Here is a 25,069-nt window from a genome sequence, read left to right as displayed (position 1 = left end):
GGAAGGTTCGACCAGCCCCGACGCAAGGTTCGATCGTCCAGCGCGGGGGAGCTGACATCCCCCCCCCCGATGCGGGAGCTGATCGCCTCAACGCGGAGGGCCCGAATGCCACCGGCTACAGGAGTCAAGATCGTACCGTCAACGGGGGCTCGACCGAGGAAGAACTAAGGGAAGGACTTGAACTTTATTTTGCCTTCCATCACAGTGAGGAATGTGTAGGAGTTACTGTGGTGGATGTGCATGTTAAAATGTGTTTTTGAGTGATCTGTTGCTTTTAATTGTATGACTGACCTGGCCAATGAAATTCCTCGTATGTTGCAAAACATACTTGGCGAATAAAGTGTGATTCTGATTCTGATTTTGTTTAGTTTCAGTTCAGAGATAGAGCATGAAATCAGGCCTATCAGTCCACGCCACTCATCAATACCCATTTACACTAGTTCCATCTTAACCCACTTTCTCACCCACTCCTACACATTAGGAGTGACTTTACAGAGATCAATTAACTAACACATCAACACGTCTTTGGGATGTTGGATGAAACTGGAACAATGAGACTTGAACCCACAAGTTCACAGGGATTACGTACAAACTCCGCACAGACAGCACCCAAGGTCAACATAAAATCTGGGTCTCTGTCACTACGAGGCAGCAGTTCTACCAGTTGCACCACTGTGCCCACAAGTTAAACCTCAAGTTTAAAACGATTCAACAAAATTGATTTCCAGATTCAATTGTGGAAGGGATCTTATCTGGAACTGACAATCTATTCTTAAACAGATGCTTCAACACTTTTCTTCAAATAATTTAATTTGATAGAAACATATTTACTTTTAGGTTTAGGACTCATAACTGATTTTGCATGTGAAGATCCACCTGGGTAGCTGAATTTAGAAGAACTGGGCAAAGAAGAGCACAAGTGAAAAGATAGAGCATGCCTAATTTTCCAGCTGTAACAAATCAAACGCAGGCTTTTATATATCTGCGCATCTATTCTAGTTTTGCATGCAAGCAAGTCTAGTAAAAGCAATATCTGATGTGGCAATATTATATATCGAAAAAAAAATTAAACGTGCCTTCATTTCACTGGAACAAATTTGCAAGAAAGTGAAGTATCATAACATGGTAACATGGGGTAGAGCATCTAATTTCAATAGAAAGAACATAGTGCATGTATTCACTGAAGCTTGCAATACCTTCACACCCCCACTTCCCTGTACCTGCCAGAAGATGAAGTGTTCTCGAATGATGGTTTTCACCGCCTCATTGCTCCAAACATCTCGATTCAAGCACTGACAGGCAAAGTCTTGCACGTTCTGAATATTTACCATCAACCACTTGTTCTGCAGCTGCCCTGACTCTTTTGCCTGTCCAAAGAGAAAAGAACAAAATGTATTGGAACATTCTAATTTCCGAATATAATAAAGCATCAAGTCATCAATTACATTGGAGCTTGCATATTTTAAACAAACAAATGCATTATATAGAATTATTACAGAAAATGTAAAACAATAATAACACCCACAGAATCTCTGGTACATCTACCTCTGGTACCTTTAAATTACCATCGAATTATGCCTCCTAGGAGAACGACCCAAGGCAGAATTGACGTGATATCCTAATAGAAGCTGCATTGTCCACAATCTGTTTTGAGACTGAAGGACAATGAGCAAAAGGGAACATGACCACATGCACCAGAGAGCAAGACTCATGCACCAGAGCATGCATCAAGATTTTGTGCAAATCGTGCAAAGAATGCCTTGACTATTCTATCTGCTAATTGTACTTCTTTCTTTGTGGTTGTGAATGTTCAGCATTGTTAATGAAATTGGAATCCAATTACTATTTGGTCAATTATCCTCTAATTGCCGCTTACTTCCTGAAATCACTATCAAATGTTTACACATGGTCAATGTAGCTTCCAAAAAATATTATAAATAAATTATCCGCTGAAGCAATGTGGGCGGCCTTTTGATAATTTTATGCAGAAACCAGAAAATATCAATTAATTAATTTGGAAATCAAGTATTAACCAGTTCATTTTAAATGGAAAGAAGCATATATAAGGCAATCTGGATGTCCTAAGTATTAGTAAAGCTTCAATTGGAACAAATCTCAGTCAACAAAAGAACCAAATAAACAAGAACCAGCTTTGGCTACATCAAAACTATTGCTACTCAGATCTTAACTGACACCCTTTATTGCTCCCAATGGGGAACTCCTTTTGGCAATCAACTACTCAGCCCAGTAAAGATGCCAGAGCACAAAATCTCATAAGTGTTACCTGGAACCTGCTCCACAGCGGATTTCACAGTAAACAGCACTGGCAATATTTTCAAAAAGAATGCAACACACAAACTTTCTTTGAATTACATATCACCTCACTGATATTTCTTAATGTAATGCTGTAGAGTGAATGACAGTCGGAGGACATGGGCAGTTTGCCCCAAAGTTCATTTCCCTGGCTTTTTAGTGGTTTAGTTTAGAGATACAGTGCAGAAACAGGCCCTTTGGCCCACAGAGTCCGCGTCGACCAGTGATCCCCACATATTAACACTATCCTACGCCCACTAGGGACAATTTTTATATTTACCAAGCCAATTAACCTACATACCTGTACGTCTTTGGAGTGTGGGAGGAAATCGAAGATCTCGGAGAAAATCCACGTAGGTCAAGGGGAGAACGTACAAACTCCGTACAGGCAGCACCCGTAGTCGGGAACGAACCCGGGTCTCCAGCGCTGCATTCGCTGTTAGGCAGCAACTTTACCGCTGCGCCACCATGCCTTTCCTCATGTACCAGTTTACAAAGTAATGCCTTCCTTAGACCAAATTATGTTACTTAGTTACGTTAATTTGACATCTTAGCTGACATTACAAATCCAGAAACTTTATTTGATGGTTTGTGTTGTATCATTTCCATGCAAAGTAGTCTTCATCTTGTCAATCTTTCTTTTACAGAAATAAATCTGCAGTTTCTAGTTGCATGATCCAAGTCTGATTTGGAAAATATCAACAGGGAATTACCACCCTCACAACAGCTATTTGCTGTTTACAATTAATTGTGCACTAAATGACTGCATTTTTTTTCATTGGATAACTCATTTATCCATTTTGGTACTCAAGTATGTCCTGCAAATTACATCTTGCATATTAATAATTTTAATCAATGTAGCAAGAATTGCATTTTCTAAACTACATTGATCCTAACCTTCGATATTTTTTCAAACAGATGGGAAATCTGTAAGACAGACACACAGGATGCAAAGCCAGTATTTGCCTGGAACTAGAGGTTAGCATTAGACAATTGGAGATAGTCAATAACAAATCCAAGTTACAGAAAACTGGATGGAAAGAAAATAAAGTAATGCTGGGAGCTACAAAAGGTCTGCATGCGTAACATAATAATGAGCTAAAATAGGAAACAATGGGAGAGGATGCAGCAAGGAGAAAACACTAGAAAATGGGTAACATGATGAGAGGATGACCAACATAATAAATTCAATCACTCTCAATTGTCAAGACACCCAAAAGTACTTCGCAAACAAAGGAGGTAAGTTTTGGTTATGTTCGTAGGTTACACAGGCAGTGCCCATATCTGCAATGAACAATTTTGGAACTAATCTTGATTAACAAATTAGATTACTTAACAACCTCAGATCAAGGGAATCTCTGGAGAAAAGTGACCACAATATGATGGAATTTCACATTTCATCCAAGAACCACATCAGTTCAGAAACTAGATGAACTTGAATAAAGCCAACTAACTAGACTTGATCGTTAAAGGGGGCAAGGTAGATCTAGAAATACAATGAGGTTTGCAAATACAATGTTTAGTCCTACCTCTCAGACAGCCAATTTGTTAGAGCACTCTAAGTCGTCTAGTATAAACATTCACGGATACTTTCACTGCTGTGTGACTTCTGCTTACTGGGCTATGTACGTGGCACAAACCCGTTCTTCAAGCTGCTGCATTCTACCATGCTGGGAACCTGATGCAAATGCCCGCCTTCTGCTGGTACTCTCCCATGGCTTGGCATAGAAAGACTGTCTGTTGCGGGCTGTTTGGGGCAAGTGTTGTGGCCACTCAGTTGAAATGTGGGTCTCAGGACCTCATCATGGCATACAAAGATAATGCTAGCTGTAGCTTGAGGTTTAGCAGCACATGTTCTGTGGTGATAAAGACAGGCGACTGAGCATGTTATCGTAACAGAGGGGGAGACGGCTGCTTCTGTCACATCCAAAGGGTAATGAGAGAAGCCGTAGGATCTCTCAACACAAGCATTAGCCACTACGTCCCCAGCTGAGGCTTCCACTAACAATGCCAGCTTGGGGGTAGGACGAGCCCCACATCTAAGCGCAGGACAGCCACACTTTTGGCATCAGCTCATCCAACAGGTGGGCTCTCCACAAATCACAGAGGCTTTCATTTTTAGATTTGTCCCAAGTTCCCAGCTTATCAGCACTGTCAATAATGTAGTTCTATATATGTAATGCTATATATGACACTGAATGGTCCCATTTTAGTACTGACCCCGACAGCATTCTCCCTCCTGGTAATACATTCTGAGCACTACTGAGGTGGTGATGCATTTAAACAATAGTATGCATATTTCACAATGGAATATACAGCCATTCAGTAAAAATAATCAATGGCTAATTCAAAGTTATAGATAGATCTGATTAGAAGATACTATAAGAGATTGCAGATGCTAGAATCTGGAGCATAAAAAACCCCAAACTGCTAGTGGAATTCAGTGCGTCAAGCAGCACAAGAAACTACAACATGCAGAAGATACCATTATATTACCGAGAATAACAAACCTGAAATTCGGAGATTTATCGGTCTCAAATGATGACAAAAACAGAAGCAACATTTTTAAGTGATGGAAGAGCTTCTACAACCATGTAAAAGGGAGTAAAAAATGTGGTCCAAACAATAAAGACTGTTTGAATTGAGGAATAAAGAAATTGCTCAGGCATAAAATATTTTGCTAGCATTTTATTGAACGCAAAATCCAATAAAGCACCGAACTCATCATTGCCAATGAGATAGTACAGGAGAAATTGAGAGGACTAAAAACTTTCGGATAGTTTGCACCCCAGGATTCTCACGCTGGCCCTACATAATGCATACATTAGTAATTACCTGCTAGCTTTTCCCAGATGTGGAATAGTGCCAAAGTAGCAATTGTAATATCGCTGTTCAGGACAGGAAATTTTATAAATAGGGAACTGTAAATGTTAGTAAATTTGCAAATACGAGAAACAGTCATTTAGCTTGTCTGTGATGATCAAATAAAAGCTACCCAGTTACCACACTTGGTGTGTATCCTTGCAGGCAGTAAGCTCTGGCCCAGTGTAATTATGCAGAGTCAATGTTTACATGGAAAAACAGCATTCAGAAAACAATAGGCAATAGCAAATAGGTGCAGGAGTAGACCATTCGGCCCTTCGAGCCAGCACCGCCATTCAATGCGATCATCCTCAATCACTACCCTGTTCCTGCCTTCTCCCCATATCCCGACTCCACTGTCTTTAAGACCCCTACCTAGCTCGCTCTTGAAAGTATCCAGAAAACTGGCCTCCACTGCCCTCCGATGTAGAGAATTCCACAGACTCACAACTGTGTGAAAAAGTGTTTCCTCATCTCTGTTCTAAATGGCTTACCCCTTATTCTTCAACTTTGGCCCCTGGTTCTGGACTCCCCCAACATCAGGAACATGTTTCCTGCCTCTAGCGTGTCCAAACACTTAATAATCTTATATATTTCAATGAGATTCCCTCTCATCCTTCTAAACTCCAGAGTATACAAGCCCAGCCGCTCCATTCTCTCAGCATATGACAGTCCCGCCATCCGGGAATTAACCTTGTAAACCTATGCTGCACTCCCTCAATAGCAATAATGTCCTTCCTCAAATTAGGGGACCAAAACTGCACACAATACTCCAGGTATGGTCTCACTAGGGCTCCGTACAACTGCAGAAGGACCTCTTTGCTCCTATATTCCATTCCTCTTGTTCTAAAGGCCAAAATGCCATTTGTTTTCTTCACCGCCTGCTGTACCTGCATGCTTACTTTAATTGACTGATGAACAAGGACCCCCAGATCACGTTGTACTTCCCCTTTTCCCAACTTGACATAATTTAGATAATAATCTGCCTTCCTGTTTTTGCTACCAAAGTGGATAACCTCACATTTACCCACATTAAACTGCATATGCCATGCATCTGCCCACTCATCCAACCTGTCCCAGTCACCCTGCATCCTCACAGCATCCTCCTCACAGTTCACACTGCCACCCAGCTTTGTGTCATCTGCAAATTTACTAATGTTACTTTGAATCCCATCATCTAAATCATTGATGTATGTTGTAAATAGCTGCGGTCCCAGCACCGAGCCTTGCGGTACCCCACTAGTCACTGCCTGCCATTCTGAAAGGGACCCGTTAATCCCTACTCTTTGTTTCCAATTTTCTACCCCCAATACCATGTGCCCTAATTTTGCCCACTAATCTCCTATGTGGGACCTTATCAAATGCTTTCTGAAAGTCCAGGTACACTTGATCCACTGGCTCTCCCTTGTCCATTTTCCAAGTTACATCCTCAAAAAATTCCAGAAGATTAGTCAACCATGATTTCCCCTTCATAAATCCATGCTGACTCGGACCAATCCTGTTACTGCTATCCAAATGTGCCGCTATTTCATCTTTTATGATTGACTCCAGCATCTTCCCCACCACCGATGTCAGGCTAACTGGTCTATATTTCCCTGTTTTTTCTCTCTCGCCTTTCTTAAAACAATTGCATGTATGTTATGCAAAGAAAATAAGGAAGAGCCAGAATTTCAAAAGGCATTGGAAAAGATATATCACATAAAAATTAAGTATTTAAAAGGTTGAACAGTAGTCTGGAGTAGATAGAACCCATATTAATATCTTTGACAAAATGAATCTAATGTGCAGCATGCAACATTGATTTAAAAAAAGCTAGATATTAATGTGACCTGTGAAGAGAATGCAGACCTTGCAAAAGTTATAATAGATTCAGTCAACAGTAAAGATGGGTCAGGTGCAATATTTACTAGTGAATGTCAGTGTAGATTTTCTGTGTTCTTGAATTGCAGTTACGGCAAATAGTTTGCTTGCCTTTATTGCAAAGGATCACCACACAAAACCAAGGATCCCTTGGGGTATTTGTACATGCCCCTGGTGATATCTTTGGTTGCACAGAGTTTATCCTTCAAACTTAAATAAGGATATACTTGCCGATGCAATGGGAATTTACCAGATTGGTTCTTGGAATAAGGTGATGGCTTTTTAAAGAGCAAATGTTTAAAAGGGAATCAAGGGAGGTAGGGAAAATCTGGCAAAATAACTTCAGATAAATTGGATGAATACAATACGATAGAACTTTATTGATCCCAGAAGGGAAATTGATTTGCCATAAAAACATAAAATACATGAAACATGAAATTAAAGTGACAAGTGGAAAGGCTTGGGGGATGTGCAAAGTTTGGGGAGGGGAGTCAGTCTCAGTCCACCCCGTGACAGAAGGGGGAGGAGTTGTAAAGTTATCCAATAGTAACTGCTAGTGTGAGCTTGAGGGGAAGTATGTTTAACTTTTTCTTTCAATTATTGCTAATTGTGTTCCACATCCAGACATTTTGTTCATGTTTATTGTGCACAGGGTTGAATTCCAATAAAATATAGATGAGCTGGGGAAGGTAAGGCTGTTTAAAGCACCTGCATATTAAATTATGAAAGTATGGCAGATATAGCTCAGGGTGATTTCCTCAGAATATTGACAGAAGGATTACAACCAGGCTAATCCTCTTGCTAGTCATGGCAATTTCACTAATGGGCTTTGAGGATTGGATCTCATTTCCTTTCTTGTCCCATTAATTGTGAGGGAAAGTCACTGTAATAAGCATCCCTTTTCTAATTTCCCAATTTTAGTATGCTTTAGTATCCAATAATTGGTAACTGGATGTAAAAGAACGACAATAAATGAAAACGGGAAGCTTGTTTGCTTTGATCACGAGAAGGAATAGGCTCAGTCAGAAGCAAGAATATTGCAGACGTGTTTGCCTAAGAATGCACTTTGCAGAGTTCAGTGCATATTTCAACTGGGAAGCTAGAAAATGTGGACAGACAAAACAATTGAATAGGTAAAACAATTGAGAGAGACAAGACATGGTGGCAGGTAGTATTTTTCAAACTCTATTACCTAAATCTATACATTGGCATTATAAAGATCAACTGCTTTTAATTACGTTCCTGAATTGCAGGAAAATCTAGACATTTCATATAGTAACTATAGTTACTGAACAATAGTAACTGAAACACTCCACTTTGCAGTATTCCATCACTCAAATATTATATACCATCTCACATTTTAGACTTTTGCTGAGGTCACATAACACACCCCTAGCCAGAACTGGATGTTTCCTTGCAAGTAATGAGCAATTTACTAACATACCATTTTTCACTAGAAATGGTGCATGATGTGGGTCTTCCCAGAAAGGCAAAAATTAAAGACCATATTCAATTTACGTCGTCGTTCAGCATGTGGATGATTATTTCAGCGAGTACATTAGAAAAAGCTATAGAAATAAAAATATTTCTCCAGAATTTAACAGTTGTAAGTGCAGCAGCAGCGCTTGCTGCTAGTTCTGAAGAAATAGGCCCATAAATTTACTGATCCTCATGGCATGGATTTGACCTTTCTGTGTCAGATTCAGCCAGGCATCAAATTTAATGGGACTTTAAGCATCCAGCTCCAGTGATATGATCACTCCCAATCGGATAAAATGTTCTCAAAGACAAACGAAAAATGTATGCTTTTAAACTATTTTAAATATCTACACAAAAAGGATTGGAATATCTGATATAAAGACAGATGCTTAAATAAACTAGAAAATAAAATTAAATGTGAAGTTTTTAAATATTTAAGGAAGTTTCAAGCAACAGATAAATCCTTTTACAGCCAAATTTAGAATAAATAGCAGTTTTGTTTCATCTCCACCCCTTGCAACAAGACGTTTTCAGGAAATATTTTAATATATGATAAAAACAGTTCATAAACACTTGAAGATCTCATTGGACCACTAGCATCTGCAGCTTATAATAGGGATAATTCGAAAACCACATTCTGGGAAGAAGCAGGAATCAATTGATAGCAACTTTCCGATTTTTGCCTGTTGTGTACTCGAGAAATTGCTGTTAGAATTTCTCTTTTATTACAACAAGTATTGATAGTCACGTCATAATTTGCACTACAAAGTCTGGGTCAACATTACCTCCGAAATCCCTAATAAAGTTTTTCTATTCTTGTAATAGTTGCTCAAGATTATAATTCCATGCTATCCCTCACCGTTTCAAAGCTGCCTTTGTGCATTAGGTCTATGGGTGGTCTGAAGAGATCTGCCAGAGTGGTCAACTTCTTGTCCACTGGACCACCATTCCGCAGCTCCTGCTCCTGTCTGACTGTAAACATATCACCACACAGAGTTAGTACACACATTAATTAACTGCTCTTTTCACATCTGGACTACTCATACAGAATGGTTATCTTGATGTCATAAAGCTGCAAGGAAAAGCGATTCTTTTGCCACACAGAAATGTTTACAAAGTTCAAAATCCTTGTAGCATATTTGAACGGATTACTTAAAAACAAACACTTTTCTCATGTATAGTTTTCCAGATTTTTAATAAGCTTGAGTTCAGACTGAGAGAGAATCACTTTCTTCATGCCATTTTGTCATAATCAACATTTTATAATTTTTAAATAATTCCAGATGTGCAAAAAGGTCAATGACTATTTTTTTTTAAAACAGTACTTTGGGGTTAGAATATAGAATACACATGCACATTAGCATTAGGCATGAGCTAATTTCTCCTGTTAAACCAAGCCACCATTTTCTGCAGGCTTAACAGGAAATGCCGCCCTTTCTGCATCAAAATATGTTAATTCAACTTTTCTTGCTGTCTGATCATAAAGCAGTTCGCTTTCGTTGCTACTGATGAACTAAATAGAAAAATAGATATTTAAGATAAACTCCAGACTATACACAGCAGAGTTATAGACTAAAGGATAAATAGCAGTTGCAAAATGGGAAAGGAGTAAGAAGGTCAATGCTTATAACAGCAAGAAATAAAAGGGAAAGAAGATTGTATGGTTGATCCCACAACAGTTCGAGCACAAGGCAATTTATTAACAATGCTGACTTCTGTACAGTTAACTCTGGCCTGTATTTTAATCTCAGAAATCGTTAAATACTGCCTTTAGATATGTCTACCAAGTTCAAAAGGTACACTGTAATTTTAAAAATATGGAAAGCAGCATGGCACCTGTGGAAACAAACAAAAAAGGCAAACTCTACAACCAGACTGAAGAATTGCATTGGGTAGAAATTCATTAATGGTCATGCGCATGAATTGCTATATAGGAACGCCTGCATGTTAAACTGATGAAATAACGATCATTTAACTCAATGGAAGCAAATTCTGACAGTAACATACATTGTCATGCTGTGAAAAAAGAGAGGATGAGACGGAGTTTCTTCCCACAGGCCATCAGGACTGTAAACTCTTATCTCACCAGGGACTAATTTACTGTACTAATTTAGTGTTGCGTTGTGTCTTTTTTAAATTGCTGGGATTTTTTTTGTAATATGTAAATAATGATTCTGTCCTATTCTGTTATGTAGTTTTTGCACAATCTGCAGGCGTTGCCACTTTCATTTCACTGCACATCTTGTGTGTATATGTGACAAATAAACTTAATTTGACTTGACTACACCTAGAACATATAACCAAGGTTAATTTTCAACCCCAGTGGGACTAAATTTGGAATATTTAGACAATTAAATTGCATTAAGGAAAATAGAATTTAGATAAAATGTTATAATCTTTATATTTGTAATAAAAAAATTAAATTGAACTCCACGAATGTGAAATAAATTTTTCTGCAGCAGAAAGATTGTTTGGCAATAATTAATAGACTACAAAATTTTACTTGAGCTTGAATGGTCCAACATTTTCTGGTATATTTAGTGAGCACCTATTGAGTAAACCCTCAACCACACCAATCATGTACTTGAAAGTTAAATGCTTTGGCATTGGACTGGTATAAAGAAAACAAGCAACTCAAACAACTTGTTCAATCGCACACATACAAATGCTTCTCAATTTTATTTTTAACAGCAGCAAGGGATGAAAATTGCACCACATTCCTTTGACTGAATTCAGGCCATTCAGTAACATGAAGTCATATATAAAAAACAATTTGCAGATCGCTTCTGCTAAAAATTTGGAAGAATGTGAATCCAGCAGCATGGCTCAGTGTAAAGAGAAATGATTAGGGAACTTTTGAATAGCACACTGGATTTAAAAGCAGCAAGAATGGGCAAATGCAGAGATACCAAAGTTCGGTAGCTGTAAAGGTCTATACCATGTGCTGTTCGGCCTGGTACATTTTGAGCCCTGAAAGATGCAAGAGTTAATCTTAAAGGGCTATTTACAGCCAGCGAAATCAAGCGTCCCTTCTGTTCTGGTCACTGAATTTAAGGGTCAAAATGGCAGTGAAGTAGGACACATTTGCAGCACACCAATGCTGAAATGAGATTGGAAGACTAGACTTTTGCCTGGGAGCCGGAGGGAGGAAAGGCTGGTGAGGATGTTAGAAAGTCGAAGAGTGTGGTGGTAGGAAGAGAGAATGTTGTATGGCAATTTATTGGGTGAAACAGCTGATTTGGATTTTGCAGTTAAGTAGAAAGGCATCCAGCTCCCTTTCGCAATTTGGTTCACGAAGCCTCAAAACTCAGCTGCCCAAATTTGAATGTGCAATTGCAAATGAATACAAGGATGATAGATACATCATTATATTAAATTGTTTTAAATATTTCCTTCAACTAGAATCAAATTGGGTGGGCAGGCAAGCATAACCCACCAGATTTAGGACTATTAAAAGAGTTTCTCAGCTAACCAAGTCCCTCTTCTGTTGATCACTAGCATTGAATTGCATCTCATTTTATCATCACTGTGCAAGAACAAAAGGGTAGAGGCCAGAGTAGGAAGAATCTGTATTTTGTTCACGGTTATATTACTTCAATTCAGGTGCCATCCATGACAATCAGGTCATAGGTCCCAGTAACGCTGCCCCATATGAGATTGGTTTACATTCCAACTTTCTTGCACAAGCAATCCCTGCTAGTGCTGATACCCACCTATCCCTTCGTTGGTCGATAAATGTCAAGCTAACAGAACGACGATTCAATCACGGAAAATTAAATAGGAACATGGATTGAAAACTAGACAGCTACTCAACTCTACAGATTATGATCAAACCTCTAGTGATAAAAATGCTTGGGAACTCACAATGATTACATGAATTTTTAAATTAGTTTTGGTGCACGGCATTATAGATTTTGCTCCTAGAAACTTATTTTGTTCAATTCTGGGCACCATGTTATAGGAAAGATGTTATCAAGCTGGAAAGGGTACAGAGAAGATTTACAAGGATGTTGCCAGGGCTAGAGGGTCTGAGCTATAGGGATGGGACTATTTCTTGGAGCACAGGAGGATGAGGGATGATCTTATTGAGGTGTACAAAATCATGAGAGGAATAGATCAGGTAGATGCACACCGAGTCTCTTGCCGAGAGTAGGTGAATCGAGGATCAGAGCACATAGGTTTAAGGTGAAGGGGAAAAGATCTAATAGGAATCAGAGGAGTAGCTTTTTCCACACAAAGGGTGATGGGTGTATGGATCACGCTGCCAGAGGAGGTAGTTGAGGCAGGAACTATCCCCAACATTTAAGAAACAGTTAGACAGGTACATGGATAGGACAGGTTTGGAAGGATATGGACCAAACGTGGGCAGGTGGGACTAGTGTAGCCGGTGTGGGCAAGTTGGGTCGAAGGGCCTGCTTCCACACTCTCTTACTCTATGACTAAACTACCCTTACACAGATATATTTGGAGCAATAGCAATCCAGAGTAAGAACCTGTGGTGGCCTTTACAATACATAGAGCGGCTCCAAATTGAAGACAGTGCACAAAATGCACAGCAACACTGTGTCAGCTTGTCTAACCAATCCAAAAAACAAATAGTGAGAATGTTTAACTGAGAGTATCACCTATTTCTCCTTTGCCATCTCACAGATCATTAAAATTGCACGGTCAAGCTAATTCCCACTGTTACAGTTCAAAGATAAAGTAAAGTACACTGAACTCACTCGTTTCAGTCTGGAAGTCTCTGAACCCATCAAATATGGAGCGTGCAGGTCTCCTTCGTTTGGGAGCTGTGGAATGCATAAATATGCATAACATGGTTCAAAAACCAGTTTGCCTCAAGAAGCAATTTAATTTAAATAAAATTTATACTAGGTGCTGGAGTAACTTGGTGAGTCAAGCAGCATCTCTGGAGGACATGGGGGTGGAGTAGTGGGAGTGCTACAAAGCCAGGCATGTGATGGGTGAACTTGCAATTAAAAAGGGAGATAGAGGGCATCGGATAAGGAGAGGATTGAAATGTAAAGCCAGGGGGAGGGATATAATTGGAAAGGGCGGGGAGTAATTGTGAGAAATAGGTGAGCACCAGGGTTGGAAACAGGGAAGACGAGAGAAAAGGAGGGGGAGGGGGAGGGAGAAACAGGACATTACTTAACAATGGAGATTTCAATTGTACCCGAGCAAATAATATGGTGCTGTTCCTCCAGAGAATTTGTGTGTGGCCACAATCTGGTAACGGAGGAAACCAGGAGAAAAAGGTCGATATGGGGATGGGAGGGGAAGTTAAAATTGTTAGCAACCGGGAGATCCAGCAGGTGTAGGAGGACCAAGTGCGAGTGCCCAGCAAAACAGTCACCTAGTTTCCGCTTGATCGCGCAAATGTAAAGGAAGCCACATCGGGAGCATCCAATGTAGAAGATGAAGTTAGATGTTTTACAACCCAATGGTATGAACATCGAATTTTCCAATGTAGGTAACAGGCCACTCCCCCTTATGCCGCACCCCTCTCTTTCCTGTCCCCATGTTGGTGCAGATTCATTTCTTCCATTATTTTGCCCCCATTTCCTCTCTGTCCCATTCCATCTAAATCCCTTCATCAGGCTTTACATTCCACTCCTCTTCTCTCCTGATCCGACACCCTTTCGTCTCCTTTTTAACTCTAGCCTTTGTCGATCCATCAATCCATCTGTCCTTTGACAAGCATTGTCCCGCCCCCTCTTCCTTTCCAGCTTTCTCCCTTTATTACAATCAGTCTGAAGAAGGTTCTTGGCCCAAAACGTCACCTATCTAGAGATGCTGCCTTATTCCAGCATTTGTATCTATTGTATACAAGCATTTGCAGTTCCTTGTGCCTTAATAAAATTGACATTACTTTATCGAGTTTAAGGCAATTGCAGTAAAATGGGCAAACGTTTCCTTTGCAGTGCACAAAATGTTCAAAGAACGGCACCTTTGAATTAACATGAAAGTTTCTCCTGACAGTGGGGGAGTGGGTGCAGAGGGGGAGGGGTAAGGAGCAGGAGGTTACTTATGGGCCTGTCCCACTTAGGCGATTTTTCAGCGGTTGCCTGAAAAACTGGCAAAAAAAAACACACACACACCTTGCTTCACCAGCCCGTTATGCAGGCGGGGAACAGGGCAAGCGGGGGGAGCACTGTCTAAAAAATTCCCACGGTGCAAAGCCAAGGTGATACAGACACACACCACGATGGACAGGAAGGTTGGCGCTGTAATTAAAACAGCTAAAGCACAGTGTACGGTAAGCTCTTTAAAAGGGGGGGGGGGGGGGAGAGAGAGGGGAGAAGGAATGGAGACAACTTTTAAGAAGCCAGAGGTGCATGGCTGTGAAGTTCGGCGGACATTTAACATTACCGGTTGGTTCCTTGGTTCTGAAAACTACTGCTTACCCTTTTTATCCCCCCCCAATGAAATTCACCGGTCAGCACCGGCTCCAACCTACGAGAACCTTGGTCCTCGTGGCAACCCATTAGGACCTCCTGGCGACCCACATACAGCATGAGAATTCTCGCTACCCTTCTTGGCGGCTTCATTCTAGTCGCCGCTCATTTTTCAACACGTTGAAAAATGTGCGGCAACCATAATGAGGCCGCGACTAGTTCCCAGAATGCGGGAACTCCTCGCGACCATGAAGGTGACTCCCTGGCAACTACCCGCGAACATGTGGTGATGCATAGTCTTTTGAAGTCGCTAAAAATTCACCTAAATGGGACAGGTCCATAAGGATGGGGATGGGAGCTGGGGTGGGGGAAACAGGAGTGGCAGGTTCAGCATTCAACAAGTGAAGGCTAGGAGGGAACTTGGTGTGATTCTCTTGGTTGCTTGAGATGGGGAAGGGCGCATTGGGCATTCCGGAGTTAATAAACGGGTAGATAAATGCAAGTTCTTTCACTTACAAGGGAAAGTAAATTATTCAAAAGTATTACTTGCATGTTATCAAAATGCCAGAATTCAGCAGGATGCAAGGCAGATACGCATACCCTATCCTGCATTACTATACCTTCCACAAACATTCAGAAAAATCCGTAATACATGACTGTAAACCTGCAACACCCGACTAAGAACTATTAAACACAGAAACAAACTTAACAAATGTTTTGTTTGAACCAACTTACCACCAAACAAGGGTTCAGGTTCTACTAAGATTTCTTGCTTTTGTGGAATAGGAGCTCGTACTTCATCCCTGAAACGATACAGTGCAAATGAGCATTAGACCAACAATGAAATGCATTGTCATCTCTCAAGGCACAAACTTTTACCATGTGTTTGAGGGACACCTAATGGTTGTAATAATGGACAACCATTAGATGCCCTTCTAATGGTTTAAAGGGAAATAACAATATGTTTTACTTAGCTGGCGGAATCTGGAAGACTTTACCCCAGGGATTAGGGTTAATCAGCATGGATTTGTGGGTGGGAGATCGCGATTCATGGATCTGATTGAGCTTTTTGAAGAAATAACCAAAAAGGCCAAATCCGAAGATGTTGGCTATATGGGCTTCAGCAAGGCATTTGATAAAGTTGCGCATAGTAGACTGCTCTGGTTATGGGATCCAGAGAGAGCTAGCCGAATGGAAAGAGAATTGGCTTTCTGGAAAGAAGCAGAAGTGATGTGGAAAGTTGTTTTTCGGACTGGAGACATGTAAGTACTGGTGTGCTTCAACAAACAGTGTTGGGCCCCATTGCTGTTTGTAGTTTATATCAACAATTTGGATACAGATGTAGATGGCATGGTTAGTAATTATGCACTTGACATTGCAAAGTGTAGAATCTTAGATAGCGAAGATAGCGAAGATGGTTATCAAAAATTACAGCAAGATCAGTTGGGCAAGTGGGCCGAGGAATGATTAATGATGTTTAATGCAGATAAATGTGAGGTGTTGCATTTTGGGAAGTCAAACCAGGGCAGGGCTTTACAGTGAATGCAGGGCCCTAGAGAGTATTGTAGAGCAATGCGATCTAGGAGTGCAGACACATAGTTCCCAGAAAGTGTAATCACCGGTTGAAGGGTGGTCATTAGCCTTCCTCAGTCAGGGCATTGCATATAGAAATTGGGATGTTATGCTACAGTTGTACAAGATGTTGGTGAGGCCACTTCTGGAGTATTGTGTTCAGTTTTTGTCACCCTGCTAGAGGAAGGATGTTGTTAAGCTGGAAAGAGTGCAGAGAAGATTTATGATGATGTTGCCAGGACTTGAGTGCCTGAACTAAAGGGAGAGGTTGGGCAGGCTAGAACTTTATTCCTTGGAGTGCAGGTGACTCTAAGTGACCTTAGAGGAGTATAAGATCATGAGGGGAATAGATAGGGTGAATGCACAGAGACTTGTACCTAAAATAAGCGAATCAAGAATCAGAGGACATAAGGTTTAAGGTGAGAGGAGAAAGATTTACTAGGAACCGGAGTGGCAATGTTTTCACACCGAGTGGTGGGTATTTTGAACTACTTGTCAGAGGAGATATTGTAGAAGGGGCAACTTGATCTCTGGTAAGACTCTATGACCTAAAAATGTGATGGAAGCCGATACTGCAAATAACTAAGAAGGGAGCTGGTTTACAGTACTTAAGGTTGAAGAGTGGGAGCATGGGATAATGCATGACCACTGTTGCAAAGAGCTAGTACGGGTACTTCTATGATTTCTGATTTGTCAGTTCCATTAATCCACCATCTTCATGACATCTTTAGCAGCCTGCCACAACACTTGCCCACCAACTACTGTGCATTTAGCAGATACACTATTCAAACTCAAGCCTAAACATACAAAAATAGTGTGTTATCAACATTGATCATGGAAGATGATTATTACTTCAGCCAAGAAATGTACAATTCGCTTAATTGTTTCAAAAAATTTCACCGCTTCTGATTTTCCTGCTTTGTTTTAAATAGTTTATATCTTGGTCATTACTATGGAAACTCTAGTGCTACAGACCAGTTCAATCCCTCTCGTATTCCATTAGTATAACATGCTAAACCTTGGTAATCAGTTGCTTCAAAATACGATAATGTGGCGTAAGACCATCCAATACAATTAAATGAACAGATTCAGATACAATGGGAAACATTAATAATGCAAATAGATGGCAAAAAAAAGTATGTGCTCCCAGTTGTTTGCCCTGAGTTGTTTGGCATTGCAGTGAGAATAAATAAATAATTAAGCAATTGATTCTCTAGCATGGTAAAATTCTGCTCTGATTTTGTGACTGCATAAAAAATGGACTTCCTTAAAATACATCAAGAATCTGTAATTAAACATATTTACTCTATATTCATATTAAAAGGGTTCACTGCATTACAACATCCTTCTATCAACCTAACAGAACACAGATAGCATAGGCCGGGGGGGGATTCCAATACATCGTATAGGAATGGTTAAATCTCTCGGCCTCCCAGCATTTCACATTCATTTAAGGTGCTAAATAAAATTACCATCTCTTGAAGAAAAATATTGCCCAGGAGACAATTAAATGTCTTTTATAATTATACAGTTATTACAGCTACAGACAGCTCCGCAATGTTGGAGCAGCTAAGCATGAAATAACTTCAAATATATACAGGCCAGATAGTAAAATATATAAATAAATATTTTAATACACACTAGCAGCAGATTAACTGTCACACTCTTCTGGCATGCTTCATTCTGTCGTTGGATGTGCAGTCTTTCAAATCTTACATTAAGGCCCTAGTTTCTCAAGGTTTAAAGACTCCAACAGCCTGCCACGAGTCTTTGAGTTCCAATATCCTAGGCAACAATTCCCACAACCAAATTTTTTTTTTAAACTGTTGAGCAGGTGGATTGTTTCTTATGGGGCTCTGTCCACAACCTGGCTGCCACATTTACCCCACAGAAGAGCAAAAATGAAAGTAATCTGTCACAAATCCCAAGGATATGAAAAAAGTATAAAGAGAATTCTTATTTTTTATTTCGTAAGGCCTCAGTTGTGTATATGGCACACGAGGAGATTAATTAAAGCAATACCAGGTACAGATATTTGAATCTAAATAATTGAAGCAAACACGAGAGAATATTAGAACATACTGTGGAGGCGGTCGACTTGACGTTCCCGCTGTACTGGTACTGGGTTCTTCAGCTATCCCACCGCCATCCAAGTACATTGTGACAGCCATCTCCAGATTGTTGCCGCATGCTTCTAATATGTGTTTTCCCACACTTTCACTGGCACCTAAATCAAAAAAACTTTTTTTGAGTATGAAGATGACCAGGAATATATGCTGCTGAATTTAAAAGTAAGCAAATCATCTTATACTATATACAAATATAAGTCACGATTGTATTTAGTACATGTATAGTTATCACTATACAACAGAAAGGTAAAAAAAAAATTCTGGTATTAACAGTTTCACATCTGGATTACTACAAGTAACACTAATCCTCACCTCAATGATACCTAAACGACATGGAATATACAATTCGTGCATGTAGTCTACACAAGTGTCCTCCCATTCCACCTTGTTTCAACATTGTTGTATCCTCTTTCTCAATTATTTGACCAGCTTCTGTTTGAAAGGATTTAAGCCATTTGGCTCAGTCTTATCCTGTGGTACAGGTCCTATTTATCTACCCAAGGCATTTCTATTAGTTTTCTGGATTTATTACACTCCCACATAGATATGTTTTCTTCACGCTTAGCCTGCCCAAACTATTTATAACTTAAATGCCTCAAGTGACCACCATTCCATTCTATACAGCTCAACCTGTTCAATCAAATACCTACTCTCTCAACTAAGATAACATTCTTGTAATTTTTTGTACCATTTATAGTGCCCTCTCCTTTTTCAACTCCGGAAGTTGAAACATGCAATTCTATCCATGCTAACTGACCAGAATCTTACACAAATTTAATACAACCGTGATTAGGGTACTTTACTCCTGGAAATGAAACCCTTCCTTTTGTAGCCTTTTTTGTAATTGCTTTGCTGACCTGTGTTGCTACTTTTAAGGATGTTCACCACTATTCCTAGATCTGTCCTTTTTAAAAAAAAAATCAAAGTGCAGGCAATTTCTCTTCTTACCCAAGTACGTCTCACAATGCACAGATGCATTCCACTTAAAACAGGAAATGATCAAAAAATAAGATTCAAGGTTTACAGTCCTAAAACATTTTGTTGCAAACTGGGGCAGACGATTAAGCAATTGAAAGGAAGCAGCGACTCCAAGACATCTTGATATCCAATGATGTTGGGGTCTAACCTGCATGCAGAAAGTCAAGGCTGGAGTATTTGCAACCATATTCAGCAGAAGCATAAAATTGATGATTATCAAGCAATCCCCATCATAAAATATAATTTGAGAAGTCACTGCAAATTATGTTAAAAAAACAGTTGAGCATATCAAATATGGCAAAGGCATACGGCAACATCCTAATGCGCTTCTTAATTGCAACTATAAAGGCAGTACCGACAGCACTGTAAATGCTGACGCTGAGGAGTATAACCGTTTCTTCGCCCGGTTTGAGGCTAACAGGCCCACTACAGACTCACTGCCTCCACCCGCCTCTAACACCCACACACTCACACTTCAGGACCAGGATGTGAGGCGTGTGTTGAGGTCAGTAAATCCAAGTAAGGCTGCTGGACCTGATGGAGTACCGAGTAAAGTACTCCATGCATGTGCTGACCAACTCGCTGCGGTCTTCACAAAGATTTTTAACATCTCCCTGTCACAAGCTATCAAACCACCCTGCTTAAAGTCAGCCACAATCATTCCTATTAAAAAAAAGTCAGTCCCTGAGGACTTGAATGACTATAGACCGATTGCACTCACACCAGTAATTATGAAGTGCTTCGAGAAACTAGTCCTGCATCACATCAGAACCAGCCTACCTCCCTCCTTCGACCCACATCAGTTTGCCTACAGAGATATCAGATCCAGTGAGGACGCCATCGCCATAGCAACTCACACCGCACTGAGCCATTTGGAACATCGGTAAAGCTATGTGAGAATGTTATTCATTGATTATCGCTCAGCATTCAATACAATCATTCCAGACATTTTAATCAGCAAACTGCTTGACCTAGGCCTCTCCTTCCCCATCTGCACATGGATCAAAGACTTTCTCACAAACTGCCCACAGAGAGTTAAAACCGGCCCCCACATCGTCTCCTCCATTACACTGGCGCACTGGCGCACCTCAAGGCTGTGTGCTGAGTCCATTCCTCTACTCCTTATACACCTATGACTGTACTACTGCCCACCCTTCCAACACGATTATTAAATTTGCTGACAACACAACTGTCGTCGGGATCATTTCAGGGGGGAACGAGTCAGCATACAGGGACTAGATACAGCGACTGTCAGAGTGATGTTCAGTAAATAACCTGACACTGAACACAACCAAGGCAAATGAGCTAATACTGGACTTCAGGAGGAAACGGGACGCAGACCTGGCCCCGCTCTGCATAAATGGGACATGTATGGAAAGGGTGCAGCTATATTTAAGAGGTAGTTAGATGTGGCCCTTGTGGCTAAAGGGATCAGGGGGTATGGAGAGAAGGCAGGGATGGGATACTGAGTTGGATGATCAGCCATGATCATATCGAATAGCGGTGCAGGCTCGAAGGGCCGAAAGGCCTACTCCTGCACCTATTTTCTATGTTTCTATGTTTCAAATTCCTAGGAGCCCTCATATCCGGGGACCTCTCCTGGTCGGCCAACACCACTGCAACTGTCAAGAGAGCACAACAGAGACTCCACTTCCCGAGAGTGCTCAGTAGGCACAACACCAAGAAGAAGCTGCTGGTGGCCTTCTACCGGGCAACCATTGAGAGTCTACTGACATATTGCATATCAGTGTGGTATGCAGGCTGCTCTGCTGCAGATAAGAAAGCGCTCCAGAGAGTGGTAAAAACAGCAGAGAGAATCACCTGGTTGGCCACTACCCTCTCTGGAGGATATTGCCACCTCACGCTACCTCAGCAGAGCCACTAAAATCATCAAAGACTCCACCTTTTTGAACTGTTGCCCTCTGGCAGGCGTTACAGGTCAGCCAAAACACGCACCTCCAGACAGAGACAATTTCTTCCCCAAAGCAATCTTCACACTCAACATGAAAAAACACTGAGTATCATTCATGCTGCACTCTTCCATGCTGCTACCCACCTTGCACTTTTACTATCATCATGTACAGTACTGATTACTTACTTATTTTAATACCTAGTTTTTTACATTGTTTTTAAATTGTGTACTGTGTTCTTATGTTTGTATATTATGCACCAATGGAGTGGCAACAACAATTTCGTTGAATGCAGTGCTTACAACGACAAATAAAGGCATTTCATTTCATATGTGGAAAATTAAGTGGAACTAAGTGGAAAATTGGAATTAACTAAGTGGAAAATTGTTCAAGTATGGCCCTTCCACAAAATGCAGGACATATCCGAACCAACAAATTATTGCAGTCTACTATAAATCACCAGTAAGGTGTCATCAACTAATACTATCATGCAGCACTTATTCTCCAATAACCTGCTCACAGACAGCGCCAAGCTATGCCAGGCCCAATCAGGTTTTGAGACAACTTTTGTCCAAACATGAGCCAAAGAATAAATTTCAGAGTAACAATCTCTTAGGCAGTGTGCTGAAACACTTAGGCAGTGTGCTGAAACAAAGCAGGCGGCACGGTGGCACAGCGGTAGAGTTGCTGCCTTACAACGCCGAAGTCCCGGGTTCAATCCCGACAACGGGTGCTTGTCTGTATGGAGTTTTACGTTCTCCCCGTGACCTGCGTGGGTTTTCTCCAAGATCTTTGTTTTCCTCCCACACGCCAAAGACGTACAGGTATGTGGTACATTGGCTTGGTAAATGTTAAAAAAAATTGTTCCTAGTGTACGTAGGATAGTGTTAATATGCGGGAATCGCTGGTTAGCATGGACCCGGTGGGCCGAAGGGCATGTTTCCGTGCTGTATCTTTAAACTAAAAAACTAAACTAAAGCATAATAGGGAAAACATTCCAATGGTCAAAACATCTTAAACAAAAAAATTACTCTGGTTACTAGAGCACAATCTCGCCCGCTGCAGGAATTCTGAAGGGCTTCTGTAGCCCTTCTATACGAACTGTACTCATTTTGAGGTGCTTCACCGGTGACTTCCCTTTCACAAAGTCAGAGGCGAGATGTTCACACAATTTTTAAATCCATGTTAAATTCCATAAGGTTACATTCACACCAGAAAAGTGGCAAGAAATTACAATCCCTAGAGTTTAACCACCTAGTCTGCTATTCAACAATATTATCAAGGCAGTGCAGGATCTCTTAATTAACAGTTGCCTGGGCAGTCTAAAAGCTGTGCCATTTTGCCCGGCTTGGCAAGCACTCAGGACACCTGCCGTTCAAAGTGCCCCCCTCCCTATCTCTCTCTCTCCGTCTCCGCCCGCCATCCGTGTCCGGGCCGCCGGGCTCCGCTCTCCAGCCACTCCTCATCCGCCTTGCACATGCGCACAACCACGGCCAGCACATCATCGGCCGCCCTGCACATGGGCACTGCCACGGCAACTGATCGGCACCGAGCACTTTCTCCCTCCCTTTGCATTGTGGGAGATCTGGCCACCATTGCTGTCCGGTCGCCGCCTCGCCGCGACCGCTGAAAACCAACGCAGAATCACTCCCTGGAGCTGGAGTAATACCTGGAGTAACTCTTGCTTCAGGGAGCAAGAGTTACTCCAAAAATATTCCAAATGGAATTTAAACTGGAGGTGATGAAGGGTCCACCACCAAACCAAACTCTGAACAATAACAGCCTATTGCACGTTATCTGCTTATTTATTGTGTATATATATATATGGTCTATGGTATATAGACACACTGAACTTTTATCTCCTGTTCTGTATTATGTTTACATATTCTGTTGTGCTGCAGCAAGCAAGAATTTCATTGTCCTATCTGGGACACATGACAATCAAATTCTCTTGACTCTTGACTTGGACTTAAGCAAAAAAAGGGTTCCTGGGAAAAAAGAGCCACCTTAAATTTAGTTGCGTCTGGTTGCGTAACTATGGTAGGGTGAAGACTATTCCATGCTTTAATTGTGCGGGGGACTCCATAGAGCAGCCAGCATCTCTGCATAGAAGAAATTGGGTGACGTTTTGGGTAGATGTCCTTCTTTAGACTCCCTCTGGTTTTAGTTTAATTTAAAGATACAACGTGGAAACAGGCCCTTCGGACCACCGAGTCCACGCCGACCACCGATCACCCGTACACTAGTTCTATCCCACACATTAGCGAAGTACGTCAAGAGTGTTTTATTCTCTCACGTCCCAGTTAGAACAATGAAATCCTTACTTGTAGCAGCAAACAGAATATGTAAACACAGTACTCTGTAAACAATGTTATAAACGAGAAAACAAAACTGTGTTCTATCGTATAGTATCGTGCGTGTAGGAAGGAACTGCAGTTGCTGGTTTAAACGGAAGGTAGACACAAAAAAGCTGGAGTAACTCAACAGGTCAGACAGAATCTCTGGACAAAAGGAAAATATTACATTTTGGGTTGGGTCTGAAAAAGGTTCCTGCACACTTTAGGAATGTGGAAGGAAACAAGAGCACCCGGAGAAAACCATTGCGACCAAAGGGAAAGGGAGTAAAATCCATACAGACAGCACCCCATATTCAGGATCAATTCCGGATCTCTAGCACTTTTAGGCAGCCACCTTATGGCCAATGTACTTGTCTTGAAATGCCATAGTCTTGAAATTAATTAAAACATACAGTAGCTGTAAAGGGAGACATAGCGTCACTTAGAGATTTAAGACTGAAAATGGATAGTTTTTTCTTAGTAACCAAAGTTATCAACGTATAATTTTTTGTGTGTTGGAAAACTAAATATAGTGGCACAGCTGGTAGACTTGCAGCCTCACACACTAGAGATCTGTGTTCGATCCTGTCCTCGGGCACTGTCTGTGTTGAATTTGCACATTCTCCCTGCAAGCGTGTGGGTTTACTCTGACATCCCAAAGACGCATTTGCTTTGTAGGTTAACTTGTATCTGTAAAATTGCCTCTAATGTGTAAGGAGTGGGTGAGGAGAGTGGGATAACAGAACTTGTGTGAATGGGTAGACAAAAATGCTGGTGAAACTCAGAGGGTGGGGCAGCATCTATGGAGCGAAGGAAATAGGCGACGTTTCGGGGTCGAGACCCTTCTTCAGACTGATGTGAGGGTGGGGGGGTGGCGGGAAGAAGAAAGGAAGAGGCAGAGACAGTGGGTTGAGGGAGAGCTGGGAAGGGGAGGGGAAAGCAGGGGCGTCCTGAAATTGGAGAAGTCAATGTTCATACCACTGGGGTGTAAACTGCCCAAGCGAAATATGAGGTGCTGCTCCTCCAATTTATGGTGGGCCTCACTCTGGCCATGGAGGGGGCCCAGGACAGAAAGGTCGGATTCGGAATGGGAGGGGGGAGTTGAAGTGCTGAGCCACCGGGAAATCAGGTTGGTCATTGCGAACCGAGCGGAGGTGTTGGGTGAAGCGATCTCCAGGCGTACGCTTGGTCTACCCGATGTAGAGCATCTGACACCTAGACCAGCGGATGCA

The 25,069-nt window shown here is 41.3% G+C and overlaps 1 protein-coding gene across 5 annotated transcripts in view; it reads right to left on the bottom strand.

The window, feature by feature from the left end:
• Positions 1–25,069, bottom strand: part of ubxn7 (UBX domain protein 7) — a 61,693-nt gene that overhangs the window by 20,899 nt on the left and 15,725 nt on the right. For 2 of the 5 annotated variants that reach the window (XR_008724564.1, XM_055646008.1), the window contains exons 2-6: positions 18,567–18,711; positions 15,648–15,715; positions 13,239–13,304; positions 9,374–9,486; positions 1,197–1,367 (exon numbers count right to left, since the gene is read on the bottom strand). Coding sequence is in view for 4 of the 5 variants with exons in the window: in XM_055646008.1 (XP_055501983.1) it covers positions 1,197–1,367; positions 9,374–9,486; positions 13,239–13,304; positions 15,648–15,715; positions 18,567–18,711 (563 nt within the window). In the remaining variant the exon portion in view is untranslated. The remainder of the gene's footprint in view (positions 1–1,196; positions 1,368–9,373; positions 9,487–13,238; positions 13,305–15,647; positions 15,716–18,566; positions 18,712–25,069) is intronic. The other 3 variants (XM_055646009.1, XM_055646010.1, XM_055646011.1) reach the window with 3 other exon arrangements.

This window comes from Leucoraja erinacea, chromosome 14 (genome assembly GCF_028641065.1).
Source record: "Leucoraja erinacea ecotype New England chromosome 14, Leri_hhj_1, whole genome shotgun sequence".
NCBI lineage: Eukaryota > Metazoa > Chordata > Chondrichthyes > Rajiformes > Rajidae > Leucoraja > Leucoraja erinaceus.
Note: the sequence above shows the minus strand (reverse complement) of the source record. Positions and strands in the feature narration are given on the sequence as shown.